This window comes from Eschrichtius robustus, chromosome 14, assembly GCF_028021215.1.
Source record: "Eschrichtius robustus isolate mEscRob2 chromosome 14, mEscRob2.pri, whole genome shotgun sequence".
NCBI classification, from domain to species: domain Eukaryota; kingdom Metazoa; phylum Chordata; class Mammalia; order Artiodactyla; family Eschrichtiidae; genus Eschrichtius; species Eschrichtius robustus.
Genome location: NC_090837.1, coordinates 36,215,504 through 36,234,261, shown reverse-complemented (window position 1 = coordinate 36,234,261; position 18,758 = coordinate 36,215,504). Strand labels below are relative to the sequence as shown.

Genomic DNA, 18,758 nt, shown 5'->3' with positions numbered 1-18,758 from the left:
AAGAACCAACTGCATGACACTCCTGAAGAAGAATAAGGTGGTGTGGTTTGCCCAATAGGATCTCAAAACATAATAAAGCTAGATAATTAAGACAGTGCAATATTAGCAGAGAGGGGGGGAAATTAACCAATAGAACAGACTAGAAAATCCAAGAACAGAAGCATGCATTTATGGAAACTTGGTATGTGACAAAAGTTACACAGGTTATAGCAGGGAAAAGATGGACTACCTGTTCAATAAATGATGCTCAGACAATTATTCATTAAAAAAAGAAATTGGATCCCTTTTCAGTATCATGCATAGAAATCAACTCCATATGAAATAAAGACAAAATTTTTTAATGGAAAAAATTTAAACTTGAAGAATAAAATTTGAGAAAACCTTGGTAGTAGAGGAATTCTTTTTTTTTTTTTTCCGTGTGGCATGCAGGATCTTAGTTCCCCAACCAGAAGGGATCAAACCCGTGCCCCCTGCAGTGAAAGTGCAGAGTCCTAACCACTGGACCACCAGGGAATTCCCAGGAATTCTTAAAAACAGACAAATGATAATGGAAATGATTGATAAAGTTAATCACATTAAGATCAAGTACTACTGCTCATTGAAAGATCACAGAAAGAGTAAATACAAGCCACAAACTAGGGAAAGTTGTTAATAAGACATATAACCAACCGAAGTTTAGTAGCCATGATATATAAAGAACTCCTAGTAATCAATAGGAAAAAAATAAACCCATAGAAAAATAAGTACAGAGCATGAACAGGCATTTCACAGAAGAGGAAACACAATTAGGAAGTAAACATATGGAAGGATGCTCAATCACATTTATAAGGAGGGAACTGCGAATTACGACCACAATGAAATACTAATTTACATCCACCAGATTGACAAATTTTTTAAAGTAAAAAACACTCCTAAGTGTTGACAAGAAAATGGAGAAGCAGTAACTCTTCTATCCTACTGGGAAATAATTCGGCATTATCGGGTAAATTTGTAAATACACACACTCTATGACACTTGACATATATGCTGTGCAGTATATCCGTTGCATAAGAACATCAGAATACACACACAAATATTCATAGGAGCCTGATTTTAAAAAGGCCAAAACAAAAACAAAAACAAAATTTAAAAAAAAAGAGGCAAAAACAAGCAAACAAGAAACCCAAATCCTGGAAATAATTAAAATGTCCATTGGTAGGAAAATGGAAAAATTGTGGTGTATTCATATCAAGAAATGCTATATAGCAGTAAAAAAAAGAATGAAACACAGCTACACGCATCAACATGACTGAATCTCACAAATACGTTGAGCAAAAAAAGAGTTGCAGAAGAATGTATAAATGTATATGCAATATTTTGATTTATAATATGGAATATATATTATTTAGTCTTTGTCCACTGTTCCTGGCACATAGTCCCCAAAACCCTGGAATTTCTTAAGTGTTAAGAATGATAACGGTGTTTTTTGTTATTTATAACAAGCCCCTTCCAACTACATCTGAGTTTATGTTAATGAGGGATACATCTGAGTTTATGTTAACGAGGGGATTTTTGGAAAGCCTCAAAGGATGGGGGCTCGTTGCCAAGGGAACCAACTGGGATTAGAAGGCTGGAACTTTCAGTCCTCCTCTGTACCTCCCAGGAGGGCAGAGGAGCTGGATGTTGAATCAGTCAGCAATGGCCAGAGATTTATTTAATCAATCTTGCCTACATAGTGAAGCCTCCAAAAAAACCCCAAAAGGCAGGATTTGGAGAGCTTCTGTGTTGATGAACACATAGAGGTTCTGGGAGAGTGGAAGCCCAAAGAGAGCAGGGAAGCTCCACAGCCATTCCCCATACCTTGCACGATGCATCTCTTCCATCTAACTCTTCCTGATTTGTACCTTTTCTAATAAACCTGTAAACTAGCAAGTAAATTGTGTTCCTGAGTTCTGTGAGCTTCTCTAAAGGATGAATTGAAACTGCAAAGAGGGTCATGGGACCCTCTGACTTATAGCTATTGGGTTAGAAGCACAGGTAACAACCTGGATTTGTGATTGGGCATCTGAAGCAGGGAAGGGGGCAGTCCTACAGGAACCCTTAACCTGTGGGATCTGACACTTTCTCTAGGTAGATAGTGTCAGAATTGAATTAAACTGTAGGATGCCCACCTGGTGTCACAGATTGTTTGATGTGTGGAAAACCTACACATCTGGGGTCAGAAGTGAGATAGTGTTGTGGTAGAATATTGAGAGCAGGGACCTCCCTGGAGGTCCAGTGGTTAAGGCTCTGTGCTTCCAATGCAGGAGGAGAGGGTTCAATCCCTGGTCAGGGAACTAAGATCCCACTTGTTGTGTGGCTCGGCCAAAAATAATAAATAAAATAAAATAAAAAAGAATATTGAGAGCAGAGGACACACACAGCAGGAGTATATTGTTTTTCTTTTATGGTATATAAATTCAAAAACATTTAAAAACCAAAGAATCTATTATAAACAGAAGGAAAAAAATACCTACACATTTCAGAATAGAGATTACCTCAGTAGTAGAGAGATGACATTTTGGGAGGGGTTCACTGGGGCCTTCAAAGTAGCAGGAATACTCTTTTTCTTAAATTGGGTGGTGGCTACACGTATGTTTGTCTTTTAACAGACATCTAGATTATATATACTCTTTTATATATATGAAGTAAATATAAAAATGTAAAAACTTCCCTGGTGGTGCAGTGGTTATGAATCTGCCTGCCAATGCAGGGGACACAGGTTCAATCCCTGGTCTGGGAAGATCCCACATGCCGCCAGATTGAACAAGAAAATGTAAAGTCCTTGTAGAAGTACTGGCTGTTGAAGAGCTCAGTAAGTGCTAAGTATTATTTTTTGTATATAAAGAAAAAATTCAACTGCATGGATTTTTGAAGGAAAAGTAATCAATGTTTTATAACCAAAAAGTGAAAACACAAACAGTTAATTTTTAAAATTTAAGATGTTTTATTCAAAGTTAGTTCCTTAGATGACATGGAAATTAAAGTTAATGCATCAGGAGAAAGTTGGTAAAGGCCTATATGGCTAGAGGTATATCTTGAGATATTAACATATTTTAACTTTTTTTTTTCTTCTTTGATTTTCCTTTAACCAACCACAACCGACTCCCTACATTAATTCAAGAAAATAGCAGGTTCTGTGCTTTCTTGCCCCAGGAGAACTTTGATACAGACTATTACTCTGGTAGCCCCCAAAGGACCAAGGTTCCCATATTCCAGCTTGTGCCATAGTCCCTCCCCTTCAATCCAGGATGGCCCTGTGACCTGCCTTAACCAACAGAGTATGGCAGAAGGAATGCTGTTCCAATTCAAGTCCTAAAATTTAAGGTCTACAAGCTTCCACTTTTGTTTGTGCTCTAGGGGTAGCCAGCCCCCACGTTAAGAAGTCTGACTACCCCTCTGTGAGAATCCCAACCTAGCCATGAGGAGAGGCATGGGACAGAGGCAACAGCCCCAGCAGAGCTCCTGGCCAGCAACCAGCACCAAACTGCCAGCCCTGTGAGTAAGGCGTCTGAGAAGTGACTCCTCTAAAAACTGCCCAGGCTGATACCATGGGGACCAGGTTCCACCAAGCCCTGCCCAAATTGTGAGCAAATAAAGAGAATGACTGTTTTAAGCCACTGGGTTTTCAGGTAATTTGTTATACAGCAATGGATAACTGAAACAGGATGCAGAGTAGAAAAGATACTTTCCCCTGGGAATTTTTTTTTTTTCCTAAAAACTGAAATTCTTATCAGAATGTAGAGGGTTTTGGAGAGGGGATAGAGAAAAGGACTTTGGAGATGAGAAAAGGACTTAGAGGCATTGATAAAATACCTTGAAGAATGATGAAGAGAGAAGAATTTTCTCCAGATTAAAAAAGATTCCTTTAGGCTGGTAAGAAGAGATGGTCCTCCCTACTCCCCTAAATAGCTATACAGTACATTTAGGGAGTTAGGATCAAAAGAAGGCTTGCAAGTGATTCCCCCATCCCAAGTGGCACATAAGCAACAGGAAGCCACCAGATCTAAAGAGGGTATATAGACAAGGGGAGCCTCTTCCGCCACCACCCAGAGCTTGGAACTTGTTAAAACTGGAAACAGGGACTTCCCTGGCAGTCTAGTGGTTAAGACTCTGCGCTTCCACTGCAGGGGCACGGGTTTGACCCCTGGTTGGGGAACTAAGATCCCGCATGCCCTGTGGAGTGGCCAAACAAACAAACTGGAAACAGAAGGAGCCCCTAAATGTTCTCTACCAGTCAGGTAGATTGGGGCTCAGAGTCATAAACTGTATTACAGAAAGTAAGTGTTTTAGCTTGCAAAGTCTGAACTCATGTCACTAAAATTGTCCTTACATTTTCAGAAAGAAATATACTTAAAAAATAAATTTGAGAAAATAGGAGTATTTAAAAACTCACTTTCCATGCCCTTTATTTTTATTTGGGGGGAATTTAGTCTCATCAGCAAATCTTAACAAGATTTCTTCCCCCCCCCCACTACTTTCTGCCAGCTATATCTGTAATTCTTTTTCAAACTGGTTTCATCACAGTACACATATAGCAATGCTATCCTCCAGATCAGCAGGGATTTCTGTAAGCTTCCCTCTGTTATGGGAGGGAACCACTCAGAGGCTTGATCATGTGACTAGTTTTGGCCAATGAGATCAGTAAACGTGATGCAAGTGGAACTTTGATAGGCACTTGCATATTGGAGCTTTTTCTATTGAAGTTCTGTGACAGCTAAGTAGGAAACCAAGCAATCCTATTAGAGATGCCTAATAGAGGAACATGAGCTTCACTTCTCAACAGCCTCAGCTAACTGCCAGCCATGTGAGTGAGACCATCACGGACCTTGCAGCCCCAGTCAAGCTGCCAGGTGACTGCTGCTTGTGATCTGAAGTGAGCACAGCAGAACTGCCCAAGTTCTTGCTCAGCCCAAGTTACAGAAACCTGAGCAAATAAATGGTTCCTATTTGAAGCTATTGTACTAAGTTTTTTTTTTTATGTGAAACTATTTACTGACCACTGTCCACCAATATTTACAATATAATAAGCAATATACAGTTGGATAACATTCTGATTACTACAAAGTTAGTTTTTCCTGATTTCTGCTGAACCAGTAACACATATACTGAAAAGAACGAGCCTACATGTAAGGAATGGTTGGGTAAAGAAAAAACATGCAGATGACTAGTTGAGATTGCAAAAGTTTGTCACTCATTTATGCTACTGGGTCCAACATCTCTAATTATCTGATTAGTTTCATGAGCAAACAGACAGTCCATGACTCATGATCTTTTAGTTAATGTAACATAAGGATTTCAAATTTTCATAAAGGAATGGTTCTCTAGAAGGAACTTTAAATGCCCATTAAAGCCTTGTTTGGCTAATTAAACACACCAGTTTTTGTTTGGTTTCCTAAGCAGTGGGGAGGTTGTTGGTAGTGATAAAATTTTTCCTTTCAGGGAGTTTTGCAAATAAACTGTTGCATTCATATGACTATAGCTGTAGATAGGAATTCTGATAAGACTGCTTTAAATTGTCCAGTTTAAATTGCTTACATTATATTTAAATTATCCAATTTAAATTGTTTATATTTAGATTGACCAACTAATTACAGAATCATCTATTTGACTTTTTTTTTTTTTTTTTTTGGTTTCATCACCTTTGGTGGACCCTCATTTCAACCAACATATTCTTTTAGGAAAGGCTTGTTTCCTTTCCATAAGTACGCATTAATTTTTTTTTTTTCACACACACACACTGTATTTTATTTTTACAAGAGATAAATAAACTGACACCAAGCATTGTAAATGGATGACCACAACAAAAGCAAAAATGATTGCAATTACCAAACACGAAACACACTCATACTATGTCATAATATTGACATTCAGTCCAGTAATCCTCCACTGCAACAGCTCCTTTACTTTGCAGTGAAAAGTGATTCGTATATTTTTTGCCTCTGAGTCCTTGTGGGATTTTTTTTTTTTTCAAACAGAAAGTCACAAAAATTATAATCATCCTCATCAGTTCACTCAGTCCCATGTAATTAATTTTTTTAATTTTGATCTTTTGTTAGCACTTTTATGAATTCATCAGTTTTCCATTGGAGTTCTGAAAATGCTTATTCATTCAGTTCAGCAGTATAGTCAGTTACCAGAAACCTGTACTTGTCAGAGTCTTTTCCATGAATTCCTTGAAGATGAAACCCTTTTATAGGAATATATTTGCAAAAGAATCAGAGTACACCCAGAACTGTCTGCAAATGACAAAAGACTTAAAAATGACCATGGTTAAAGATTTGATGAAAGTTCATAATAATGCAATTGACAAGGAAATTTAGTTATTTCTGAGATATACATTTTAAAGTAATAACTAGAATTATGACTTATAATATTATACCAGAACATATAAGATTTTTAGAAATTTCATGTAATGTCTGAAACATTTATATTAACATATTTCCATACAAATAACCCAAAGAAAGTTTAGTATTAGTTGTTTTTTTGTTTGTTTGTTTATATTGCAGGTTCTTATTAGTCATCAATTTTATACACATCAGTGTATACATGTCAATCCCAATCGCCCAATTCAGCACACCACCATCCCCACCCCACTGCAGTTTTCCCCCCTTGGCGTCCATATGTTTGTTCTCTACATCTGTGTCTCAACTTCTGCCCTGCAAACCGGTTCATCTGTACCATTTTTCTAGGTTCCACACACATGCGTTAATATACAATATTTGTTTTTCTCTTTCTGACTTACTTCACTCTGTATGACAGTCTCTAGATCCATCCACGTCTCAACAAATGACTCAATTTCGTTCCTTTTTATGGCTGAGTAATATTCCATTGTATATATGCACCACATCTTCTTTATCCATTCATCTGTCAATGGGCATTTAGGTTGCTTCCATGACCTGGCTATTGTAAATAGTGCTGCAATGAACATTGGGGTGCATGTGTCTTTTTGAATTATGGTTTTCTCTGGGTATATGCCCAGTAGTGGGATTGCTGGATCATATGGTAGTTCTATTTTTAGTTTTTTAAGGAACCTCCATACTGTTCTCCATAGTGGCTGTATCAATTTACATTCCCACCAACAGCGCAAGAGGGTTTCCTTTTCTCCACACCTTCTCCAGCATTTGTTGTTTGTAGATTTTCTGATGATGCCCATTCTAACTGGTGTGAGGTGATACCTCATTGTAGTTTTGATTTGCATTTCTCTAATAATTAGTGATGTTGAGCAGCTTTTCATGTGCTTCTTGGCCATCTGTATGTCTTCTTTGGAGAAATGTCTATTTAGGTCTTCTGCCCATTTTTGGATTGGGTTGTTTGTTTCTTTAATATTGAGCTGCATGAGCTGTCTATATATTTTGGAGATTAATCCTTTGTCTGTTGATTCGTTTGCAAATATTTTCTCCCATTCTGAGGGTTGTCTTTTCGTCTTGTTTATGGTTTCCTTTGCTGTGCAAAAGCTTTGAAGTTTCATTAGGTCCCATTTGTTTATTTTTGTTTTTATTTCCATTACTATAGGAGGTGGATCAAAAAAGATCTTGCTGTGATTTATGTCAAAGAGTGTTCTTCCTATGTTTTCCTCTAAGAGTTTTATAGTGTCCGATCTTACATTTAGGTCTCGAATCCATTTTGAGTTTATTTTTGTGTATGGTGTTAGGGACATCTATTTGATTTGAAAGGTTATGGCTTCAGGAAAATTTTCAGTTTAGCTTGAGGTGATCTATTTCCTAGGTTGCTCAGAATGATGACATCCCAGAAACAACACGGACTTACTCATGGTTGTGAAAAAATGCCTTTTTTGTTTTGGTGAATGTAAAAAAAAAAACCCCAAAACCCAACAACAAGCATTTACGTATGTATTTACACATACAGACAAAAACAAATAAACCCAGCATGGTCCTTGGGCATTATAGGTTAAAAATAATAAATGTAAATTCTGATTGAGTAACGACTATGGAAATTTTTCTAACATTTTAGAAAAGCTGTTCTCTGATGCAGAGAAAATAATAAACCATGGTATCAAATGTTCTGTTCTGATAAATGAAGCAACTACAGAAAGTTTTATTTATTCAAAGTAACCAGTGCTTTTGATAGAAAAAAATAAAAACAAGAACTCAACAATTCCCTTAATACTACTCAAAATGAACACATCAAACTTGATTTTCATTAGAATGTAGTTATTTTTCATACTAATAAGTCATAAACCAAGACCAGATTTTTGTATGTATGTAAACAATTATTGATCATCTTCTGGACGAGAATGCCAACTTTGTCTCCCTTTGTAAAAAGCAATTAAAATTTGACAACACTTCATGTTTGCCTCTTCTATAGCACCGAGTCTGCCTCATCTGCATCTTTCCGTTTCATGAGAAATATTAATTATCCACTGCTGTATGTAACACCAGTTATTTGCTCAGGATCAAGACCACTGGCAAAGCATCTTGGCAAAGCAGAATCTCTTTTCTTCTTTGATTTGCCGTCATCAGATTCACTGTCAGATAAAGATTTTACTTTTGTGCCATCTTTTTCTTTACCAGCTTTTTCAGAATTAAGAAATACTTTAACTTTGGATGATCTGAATTTTCTTCCAGTTTTCAAGTATTGTTAGCACCTGTCAGTCTCTTCCACTGAAGGATATACACCACCTTCCCATTCATTACACATCAGTCCAATATTTCTTTCCATCACAAAACCTTCAGGCTCTACCTCTTTGACTCATTTTACTCTTTTCTATTCTGTTTCTTTCCCATTTTTTGCAACACAGTTTTATTGGAGGAGTTTTTAAATTGTGGAGTTGAAGGGCTGTTATTCACTCTCTCCCAGGAGGAGGGCCGTGAGGAGTTGTACAAGAGGCCACTAAGTTTGGGGGTATGCTGTTTTGCAGCAAGAGATAACTGATACAGGGATTCTTAAATATTTATACTCTATACGATAAGATGGCTAATGAAAAGAAAAATTATTAGTCAATTAAAGAGAACTAATTGTGGCACTGGGTCATTTCAAACTCTTATTTATTTGTGATGAAAATTAAAGAATAAACATCGATAAGAAAAAACCAAGGACCTACTGTATAGCACAGAGAACTATATTCAATATCTTGAAATAACCTATGATGGAAAACAATGTGAAAAAGAATATATATATATATATATATCAATATGTATAACTGAATCACTTTGCTGTACACCTGAAACTAACACAACATTGTAAATCAACTATACTTTAATTTAAAAAAAACGAAAAACAAACATCATCTTTCTTTGCTGAAAAAGTTATCTGGGGAGTTTCTCTCTGAGAACAAAAGCTGACTGGCAAACGTTTCAGACTGCCAAACTGCCACAGAAGACAGTGATTCAGAGTTGACCTCTCAACAAGATACATATCTGTGTTTCCACCAATAGTTGCCTGTAATATTGTAGAACACTTCTCTGGCAGCATTTTGGATCTCTCCTCAGTGAGATTATCTTTAAATCTCTTCTAAAGACATACAAAGAGTTTCTGTTTGTACCCATGCATTTACATAATTTAGTATTATAGAGAAATGAGAAATTGTCCTGATGATGAACTTCTAGCTCTAGTCCCAATTTGATGAAATAGGCAATTCATTTCACTCATTAAGATACAAAAACCTTTTTTTTTTTTTTGTCATTTAAATCAAACACCATTATATAATGGACTATAACAAAAAGTTCACTTGAATTTGAAAGGTAAAATGTGAGAGGTCAAAGAAATCCCATAGGAGTCGGGGTTACTTTGGTCTCAGCTTTCCCTCATATCTCCCTTCAGGAACATGAATGGCATTTGGCCACATCTGGCCTCCTCCCAGTTTTATCTTCCACCATCTAATGTTCCATTCTCCCCACTTCCAGCCCTTATTATTTATGCTCCTCCCAAACACATGCCTTCACACTTTTGTTCCAACTGTGTGTTCCACCTTTAATACCTTATATGTCTAGCCAAACACGCACACACACACACACACCCTACGATTCTGGAGCATCTTTATTTGGACAAGCAAATCTAGGTTTCTAACATACACCAATGATTAGTCTACCCATGTAATTAACCATGAAGGTTTTGGCAAACCTAGTAAAACGGAAAATATACTTTATCACCCAAACTTTTGAAGAATCAAAAAAATCCCCCAGTCTTAGTGAATTTACGTGTCACTCTCAAGCACAAAATATTCACTAAATAATTTAAGACCTGGAGAGTAAATGACTAAACCTAGTCGTCTAACAATGACATTATTTGTTGTTGAGTTAGGGCACTACAGGCCAGGATAAGGATATTTAATGAAGCGCAATAAAGGCTGTTACCGAAAGCGTAGTGCATGTTAAGCTCTTTGCGAACATCATTTAACTTATTCCTAACAACTCTGTGGCATAGGCGTGCTTGTGCACGATTCTCAGCCGCGTGTTGGCGGTGGTGGAGGGGAGGCATGTGCATCACATGAAAAGCTGCTCAACATCACTAATTATTAGAGAAATGCAAATCAGAACTATAATGAGGTATCACCTCCCACTGGTCAGAATGGGCATCATCAGAAAATCTACAAACAACAAATGCTGGAGAGGGTGTGGAGAAAAGGGAACCCTCTTGCACTGTTGGTGGGAATGTAAATTGATACAGCCACTATGGAGAACAGTATGGAGGTTCCTTAAAAAACTAAAAATAGAACTACCATACACCCAGCAATCCCACTATTGGGCATACACCCGGAGAAAACCATCATTCAAAAAGAGACATGCTCCCCAATGTTCATTGCAGCACTATTTACAATAACCAGGTCATGGAAACAACCTAAGTGTCCATCGAAAGATGAATGGATAAAGATGTGGCATATATATATACAATGGAATATTACTCAGCCATAAAAAGGAACAAAATTGGGTCATTTGTAGAGACGTGGATAGACCTAGAGACTGTCATACAGAGTGAAGTAAGTCAAGACAAAAATATCGTATATTAACGCATATATGTGGAATCTAGAAAAATGGTACAGATGAGCCGGTTTGCAAGGCAGAAATAGAGACACAGATGTAGAGAACAAACATATGGACACCAAGGGGGGAAAGCGGCAGGCGGTGGGGGTGGTGGTGTGATGAATTGGGAGATTGGGATTGACATGTATACACTAATATGTATAAAATAGATTAATAGAACCTCCTGTATTAAAAAAAAAAAAGCCCTTTGCGAACATTATTTAACTTATTCCTAACAACTCTGTGGCATAGGGGTGCTTGTGCACGATTCCCAGACGCGTGGTGGCGGCGGCGTTGGGTAGGCGTGTACACCGGGCAGATATGGTCGCCGGGACCCTTGGAGGCCGCGGTGACGTCACAGAACCTCGGTGGGGAGGTTCTCCGGCCCCGCTTTGTCTCGGAGGTCCACGCCGCGGCCCACACATAACCACTAGGAAATGGGACTGAAAAAGTGGCTCAGGGTCTCTCGGCGTCGTTTTTTTCCGCGTGGGGACCCACGTGCTCGTGGCGGGGGCAGGTCCACACCGCGAGGCCCGGGGGCCTGGCGCTTCCAACCGCCGCGTTCACGCGACCTGGTCCTGAGGTCGCAACCGTGGCCGCGGCGCCAGGAGCTCGAAGCCGGATAGGCTCGGTCGGGGTTATGGAGAGGCGGGAAGGTACCAGGACCCTCTGGGATGGGAGAAAACAGTCCCTCGTAAGACTCCCCCCGCCGCTCGCGGGATAGGCTCTCCCGCCTCGGATACCTGGTCGTTCCCTCAGAGCGCCACCGCCCGCTAGGGACCGCGCTTCCCTCCAACTTCACTAGGGCGAAAGGGGCGGGCCCCGGTCAGCGGGCTCCGAAGCCCCACCCCGGCCCGCGCGGCCTGCCGGATTCGCCCCGCCTCCTGCGCGCCGCTAGCGGCCCCTCTTCTTCCTGCGCCACAGCTACAGGCGGCGGGCCTGGTTGCGGGTAGCGCTGCGACCTCGCCTGGGCGACAGCGGGCGCGGGTCCCGGCCCTGCGAGGAGCGCGCCGCGCGCCCCCTCCTCTGCGGGAGCGGCGGGCCGCGGAAGTGACGTGGTGCACGGGTAGGAGCTCGTTCGAATCGGTTCCCGGGTGATCCTCGCGACTGCGGCTGGTCCGCCACCGCCGCCGTCGCCGAGGGAGGAGCTGAGTGCGCCGGGGTAGAGGCCTTGCGCCGCCCCGGGGGCTGGAGCTGAAGCCGCCGCGCGGAGCCCGTACCTCGGCCTTTAGCGCGACGGCCGCAGGAGTCGGCGTTGCTGTTTTCTCTCCTCTTCCCCAATATGGCAGCGGCGGGCGGCGGCGGGCCCTCGGTGGGGACCGGAGAGGGCGGCGGAGGCGACGGCTACAGGACGGTGTACTTGTTTGACCGGCGGGAGAAGGAGTCGGAGCTCGGGGACCGGGCGCTGCAGGTCACGGAGCGCTCGGACTTCGCGGCGTTCCGCGCCTCAGTGTGTCAGGTACGCTAAGGAGGGATGCGCGGGTAGAGTTGAGGTTGGGAGGGTGACGAGAAGCCCAAGTTGCTCACCGGGGGCAATAAACCTGTCACCCGGCCCCGGTCCTGCGGCCTTGGCTTCTCCCTCCCGGGTGCCCGCCATGCCCGAGGCGGGCGGGGAAGCCTGGGGCCGGTCCGGGCGCCGGCCTCGGAGTGCGGAGCCGGCGGGTCGGTGGGCCTCCCTCTGCCCCGGCCCTGTTTCGGGGGTCGCGCCGCCCAGGCTTTGGTACCGCGGGTTTCATGGGCCCGGGGCGACCTTAGCACTCTGAGGCCGTGCAGCTCTTCTTCCAGTCGGGAAAGCCACTTGTGTCTCTTTCGGGTGGAACTTTTGTTTTGTTTTTTGTTTTTGTTTTTGTTTTTAAAGAAGAGAGCGGAGTTCTCCCCGATGGCTCTGTTAGGAGTGTTGTGATAGTTAGAAGTTGTGAAATTCCTGGAGTCAATTTTCCTCATGTTCGTTCAGTGATGCAGTAATTTCCCGGGTCGTTCTGTCAAGAAGGCTTGCAGGCCCGCCCTAGTGGGGTCCTTCCGTAGTGGAAACACTTGACCTAGAGAGCTTCGCAGGTGGAGCTGCCCTTCTGGTTTCCTGCACCCCCCAGCCCCCTGGGAGTTCCTGAACGACTCAAAGGGTGTCCAAGGGTATCTGCGGAACACCAAAGGACCTGTATACTCCCTGTACTAGTTTGCTTTAAAAGTTAATGACTATGTAGGCAAAGTCCTACTTTAAACTGGGAAGTATTTTCTAGATCTGAGGTGTTGCAGGTGCTCGAGCTTCAAAGAAGGGGTATTGTCGTGAGCTGCATTAACCACTTGGGGCTCTTTTTAAGCGATAGAGAACACTTAGCTTCCAAGGAAAAAGGACTTGGTGTGAAGCACTGTTTTAACGTGAGCAGGCTGATGTTTTTAGTGCTGTTAACTCTGTATACTAGTTGCTGAAATAATTGAAATCAAGACTCAGGGGAAAAAACGACTTGAGAGGAAGGACTTTGATTTGTTCTGTATTCCCAGCGTCTGGAATTGTGCCTGGCACATAGTAAATGGCCAAATTAGAATGGAGACAAAATTTTATAAACTCAAAAGTTCATTCTGTGTATGGATATAGCAGATTCCCATGTCTTTGAAAAGTGAATGAATGAATGCTCTTTTTTTTTTGATGAATGTTTTATATTCATCAGGGAAAGGAAACTCATGTTTATGATTTTTGTAGTTGATTATATAAAATATTTATATTGATTATATGTAAATGATTTAAAGTCATGACATATAAAAATGATTTTAAACTATCAGCACATTAAAGAAAATAAGGAACCAGAGGGAAAAAAGTAAACCCTTTTACTCACTGAAATTTGTAACCACTGTTAGCACTTGGAGTTATTTCTTTGTATCCTTACCCTCACCCCCCATTTTTAAATAACCGTAATACATGTCTATATTCCATTTTTTTCACTTAATATTGTCAGTATTTTTCTGTTTTAACGCAAGTCTTCATAAACGAAGTGGTCTGTTTTGTACCACTGTTTACATAACCAGATCTCTCTTTTTTGTTGACATTTACATTACTTTCAATTTTAAGCAATACCATGATAAACATGTTTGAATGCATGGTCTTTTTTTTTGGAGATTTATTTTATTTTGTTTTTATTTTTTAGTTTAAACTTTTTTTTCCTCCTTTTTTTAAAACATTGAAGTATAGTTGATTTACAATGTCATGTTAGTTTCAGGTGTACAGCACAGTGATTGTTACATATATATATATATTCTTTTTAAAATTCTTTCCCCTTATATGCATAGTCTTTTATGTCTTTATTTTTCTTTGGTTTAGAATCTTAGAAGTGAAATTCCTGGATCAAAGTTCAGGAATATTTTTAAAGCTCTTGATACGTATTTTTAAATTGTTTTTCAGAAAGGTTGTACTAATTTACCCTCCCTGTAGAAATAATTCTCCCATGTGAGAAGTGTCAGTAAGTCTGCTACATATATAGGGGAAGTGTATTAACCTCTTATTACGGAAGTGGAAACTCACTTTTGGAGATGGTGACTCACTTAAGTCAAACAGATAGTACAAAAATTAGAATTCAAACCCAGAAGTCAAGTTCTTTTTGTTATTCCACTCAGCCTCAAATGATGTTCTGTGTTATAGGGAACAGATATATTCATTCCATTCCTTCAATATTTTAACAAGGAAAATATTTTCTTTGACTGATTCTTTTCCTCTCCTTTCCACTTTTTCCTGCTGGAACAGAGAAGGTTAAATTTGTTTAGAAGTGGGAGGGAAGAACTAGTAAAAAAAAAGGAAGGCTAACTTTTTTTTTTTTTGAGAGTTTAAAACATCATTAGATTATGCCACCTAATCCCATAACTTTGTCCCCATTACAGACATGAAGAACTGAAATAAGTTACTGAATGAAGTCTGAGTTTATACAGTTCATGAGCAGTGAAACTGGGATTGGAATCTAGGTCTGTTTGATTCTAAAGCTTGTATTTTTTTAAAACAATCTCCACAATGTCCACACTATTTACTAAAGCCTTCATTTTCCTTTTTAGGGGAAGAGGCAGATAGTGCACTAAATTAAAGTTTTTCATTAAAACTGAAAACAAACTAATAAGTGTTTGTAGTGCTAGAAAGTATTATGGGTCCTAAACTGTTATTTGGGGAAAGCGCACTTTGTAGAAAAGAGGAGCAATCAAGAGGAAGGAAGAGGAAAAGGTGGATTTGGCAGAAGCCCTTACACCTGTGATAAGCAGTTATTGACTCACTTGAGCCCTTGTGACCTTGCAGAATCAAAGATTAGAAAATAACTTATTTGGCTAATTCTTAATATGCCCAAGCATTAAGTCCCATATGTGCAAACCCTCCTCTCCACCCCTAATTTTGAGGAAATGCCTACTTCTTCTCTTGTGTGGTTCCACTATTCCTTGTCACCCTTCTATAGCACTTGTTATACCATCATACTTAAAAAATAGTCTCTGCTTCTTGAGGGTAGGAGCCTTACCTAATAGTTGGTTTATAGCTGTTTAGTTAAATGAATCAATCTGTTCCTTCAAAAAAAATTTGTATGTAAGGTATATTATGTTAAAAATTCCAAAAGATGAAAAGAAAAAAGGTAAAAGAAGGTAGATGTAGGAAAGAGTAGAATAGTAACCTGAGGAGAACTAATAAATGGAAGTTCATTTGATTAAAGCATATACCAGTGCTGAGGCATGAAATCAGCTTTGAGTTTCTTAAGGGTCAAAACAAAGAAGGAAAGGTAATTGATACAAAATCCACAATGTCTATAAAATAAAAACATTCCAGCTGCTAACGATGCAAACCTTTGATTTGAGAAAAATTTCTCCCTAGATTCCTCACAAATCCTGATAAAATGGGCAACATTCTTAGAGATAGGAGAGGCTCTTCTTGTCTTGTCTTTTAATGCAAGGTACGCTATGTGTTGTTTAGGGTATTGCAGCCTGCTTTAAGCAGTTACCACCCAAATTTTTGTAGAGATTTCTCGCTCAAGTGCAATATGGGTGTTCCTGGTTTTGGTGTGGTTCAGGGACAGAACAATTGGATATAATACCAAAGCACATCATTAAAGGCTAGTTTTTTGTTCAGAGAGATGCATTGAACTATATAACTTCTGAGTGACCTAATCCATTGATGAAGTTTAAAGTATTCAGGATTTTATGGACTACAAGTTAGTTAGCTCTTCATAAATATTTCTTAAAATTGGCTTTTGAGAGAAGTTGGGCAGCAGATAGTTTGAAGCTAACTTAAAGACATGTAGGGCTGGTACTTTGGAAGATCCATATGCTTTAACATTAACCCAGAAAAAGGTGTAATTGAAGTGCTCTTATAAAAATGAAAAAGCCCAGGGTTTCCCTGGTGGCGCAGTGGTTGAGAATCTGCCTGCCAATGCGGGGGACACAGGTTCGAGCCCTGGTCTGGGAAAATCCCACATGCCGCGGAGCAAGTAGGCCCGTGAGCCACAATTACTGAGCCTGCGCGTCTGGAGCCTGTGCTCCGCAACAAGAGAGGCCGCGATGGTGAGAGGCCCGCGCACCGCGATGAAGAGTGGCCCCCGGTCTCCGCAACTAGAGAAAGCCCTCACACAGAAATGAAGACCCAACACAGCCAAAAATAAATAAATAAATAAATAAATAATTTTAAAAAAAAAATGGAAAAGCCCAGTCACAGCTCTTGCCCAAATAGAATGTCATCCTGCTTTCATATAGAGAAAGGCAGAGGAAATGCATCTGTATTCAAGGCCAGGTGAGTACAGATACACGAAGGACTTTAGTTTACGTCTGATAAGATAGATTTTTAGACCAAAAATATGGAGAGAGAAGAGTATGACATCTTGAATAAAAGCATAATGAATAATGTAAAAATATTTAATTTATGTTTGTCGAATACCAGAGCTATAAAATATTTAGAGAAGTTATGAATTTGAGAAATAATTTTTATAAAGGATTATAAAGCAGAGAAAAAAGATAGCTTATGTATCTTAATTGAATAATAAAATTATGGAGAGATTGTGTGAAATATATATAAATACTTTTCAGATGTACATAGATCTTAAAAATTCAATTTAATTATAAAAATATGTATTTTTTTCTGCAGGATATGTAACCACATGATCTAACAGTTGGGACATTGTAGAAATAAAGTAGTAAAGAACTGAGAAATAAAGACTGTCTTGATTATACAAAAGCCTAAGATCTGTGAAGACAATTTTTATTTCTGTAAACAAATAGAATCTTTTCCCCATCAGTTTATGTCTATAGCTTCATTTCTCTTGGGTGGAATTGCATAGGATATGAGTATTTTTAGTTTTACTAAAGTATACCAAATTGCTTTTCAATATGGTTGTACTGACTTTCGGGCCTATCCGAAATGTGTAAGGTCCACCTTTCCTATATGGAAGCCTATACTTTATTTTTTTTATCCTTCAAAATATGGCTGTCTTTTTAGTAGAACTTTTGAAAAAATTGAAGTATAGTTGATTTACAATGTTAGTTTCAGGTGTAGAGCAAACTGACTCAGATATATATACACACACACACAAACACACACACACACACACTTTTTTAGATTCTTTTCCGTTGTAGGTTATTACAAGATATTGAATATAGTTCCCTGTGCTATACAGTAGGTTCTTGTTGTTTTTCTATTTTATATACAGTAGTGTGTATCTGTATTTTTTTTTTTCTTTTTTTTGGGCTATGCGTCTTGCAGGTAGTTCCCTAACCAGGGATTGAACCTGGGCCACCACAGTGAAAGTGCCGAATCCTAACCACTGGACCACCAGGGAATTCCCTAGTAGTGTGTATCTGTTAATCCCAAACTCCTTATTTATCCCCCCTGCCCTGCTTTCCCCTTTGGTAACCCCAAGTTTGTTTCCTATGTTTGTGAGTCTGTTTCTGTTTTGTAAATAAGTTCATTTGTATCTTTTTTTTTAGATTCCACATGTAAGTGATATATGATATTTGTCTTTCTCTGTCTTACTTCACTTCGTATGATAATCTCTAGGTCCATCCATGTTGCTGCAAACAGCATTATTTCATTCTTTTTTATGTCTGAGTACTATTCCATTTTGTGTGTGTGTATGTGTGTACGTGTGTGTACACACACACACACACCCCCCACATCTTCTTTATCCATTCATCTGTTGATGGAAATTTAGGTTGCTTCCATGTCTTGGCTATGGTAAATAGTGCTGGAATGAACATTGGGGTGTGTGTATCTTTTCGAATTAGAGAGTTTGTCTTTTCCAGGTATATTCCCAGGAGTGGGATTGGGATTGCTGGATCTTATGGTAACTCTTTAATTTTTAAAGGAACCTCCATACTCTTCTCCATAGGGGCTGTACCAGTTTACATTCCCACCAACAGTGTAGGAGGGTTCCCTTCTCTTCACACCCTCTCCAGCGTCAATATTTGTAGACTTTTTGATGATGGCCATTCTGACCAGTGTGAGAGGATACCTCATTCTAGTTTTGTTTTGTTTTTTTAAAATTTGTTTATTATTATTATTTTTTGGGCTGCATTGGGTCTTCGTTGTTGCATGCGGGCTTTCTCTAGTTGTGGCGAACAGGGGCTACTCTTCATTGCAGTGCGTGGGCTTCTCATTGCAGTGGCTTCTCTTGTTGTGGAGCACGGGCTCTAGGCGCATGGGCTTCAGTAGTTGTGGCACGCAGGCTCAGTAGTTGTGGCTCGCGGGCTCTAGAGTGCAGGCTCAGTAGTTGTGGCGCACGGGCTTAGTTGCTCCGTGGCATGTGGGGTCTT

General features: G+C 39.8%; 1 protein-coding gene and 1 pseudogene across 1 annotated transcript in view; one reads left to right on the top strand and one right to left on the bottom strand.

The window, feature by feature from the left end:
- Window positions 1-8,251: 8,251 nt before the first annotated feature.
- LOC137776198 (chromobox protein homolog 3 pseudogene) lies at window positions 8,252-8,786 on the bottom strand (annotated as a pseudogene).
- A 3,141-nt stretch (window positions 8,787-11,927) lies between these two features.
- SMCHD1 (structural maintenance of chromosomes flexible hinge domain containing 1) overlaps window positions 11,928-18,758 on the top strand; it is a 133,872-nt gene continuing 127,041 nt past the window's right edge. The window contains exon 1 of the mRNA XM_068562948.1: window positions 11,928-12,459. Within this exon, the coding sequence (XP_068419049.1) occupies window positions 12,283-12,459 (177 nt within the window). The 5' untranslated portion in view covers window positions 11,928-12,282. The remainder of the gene's footprint in view (window positions 12,460-18,758) is intronic.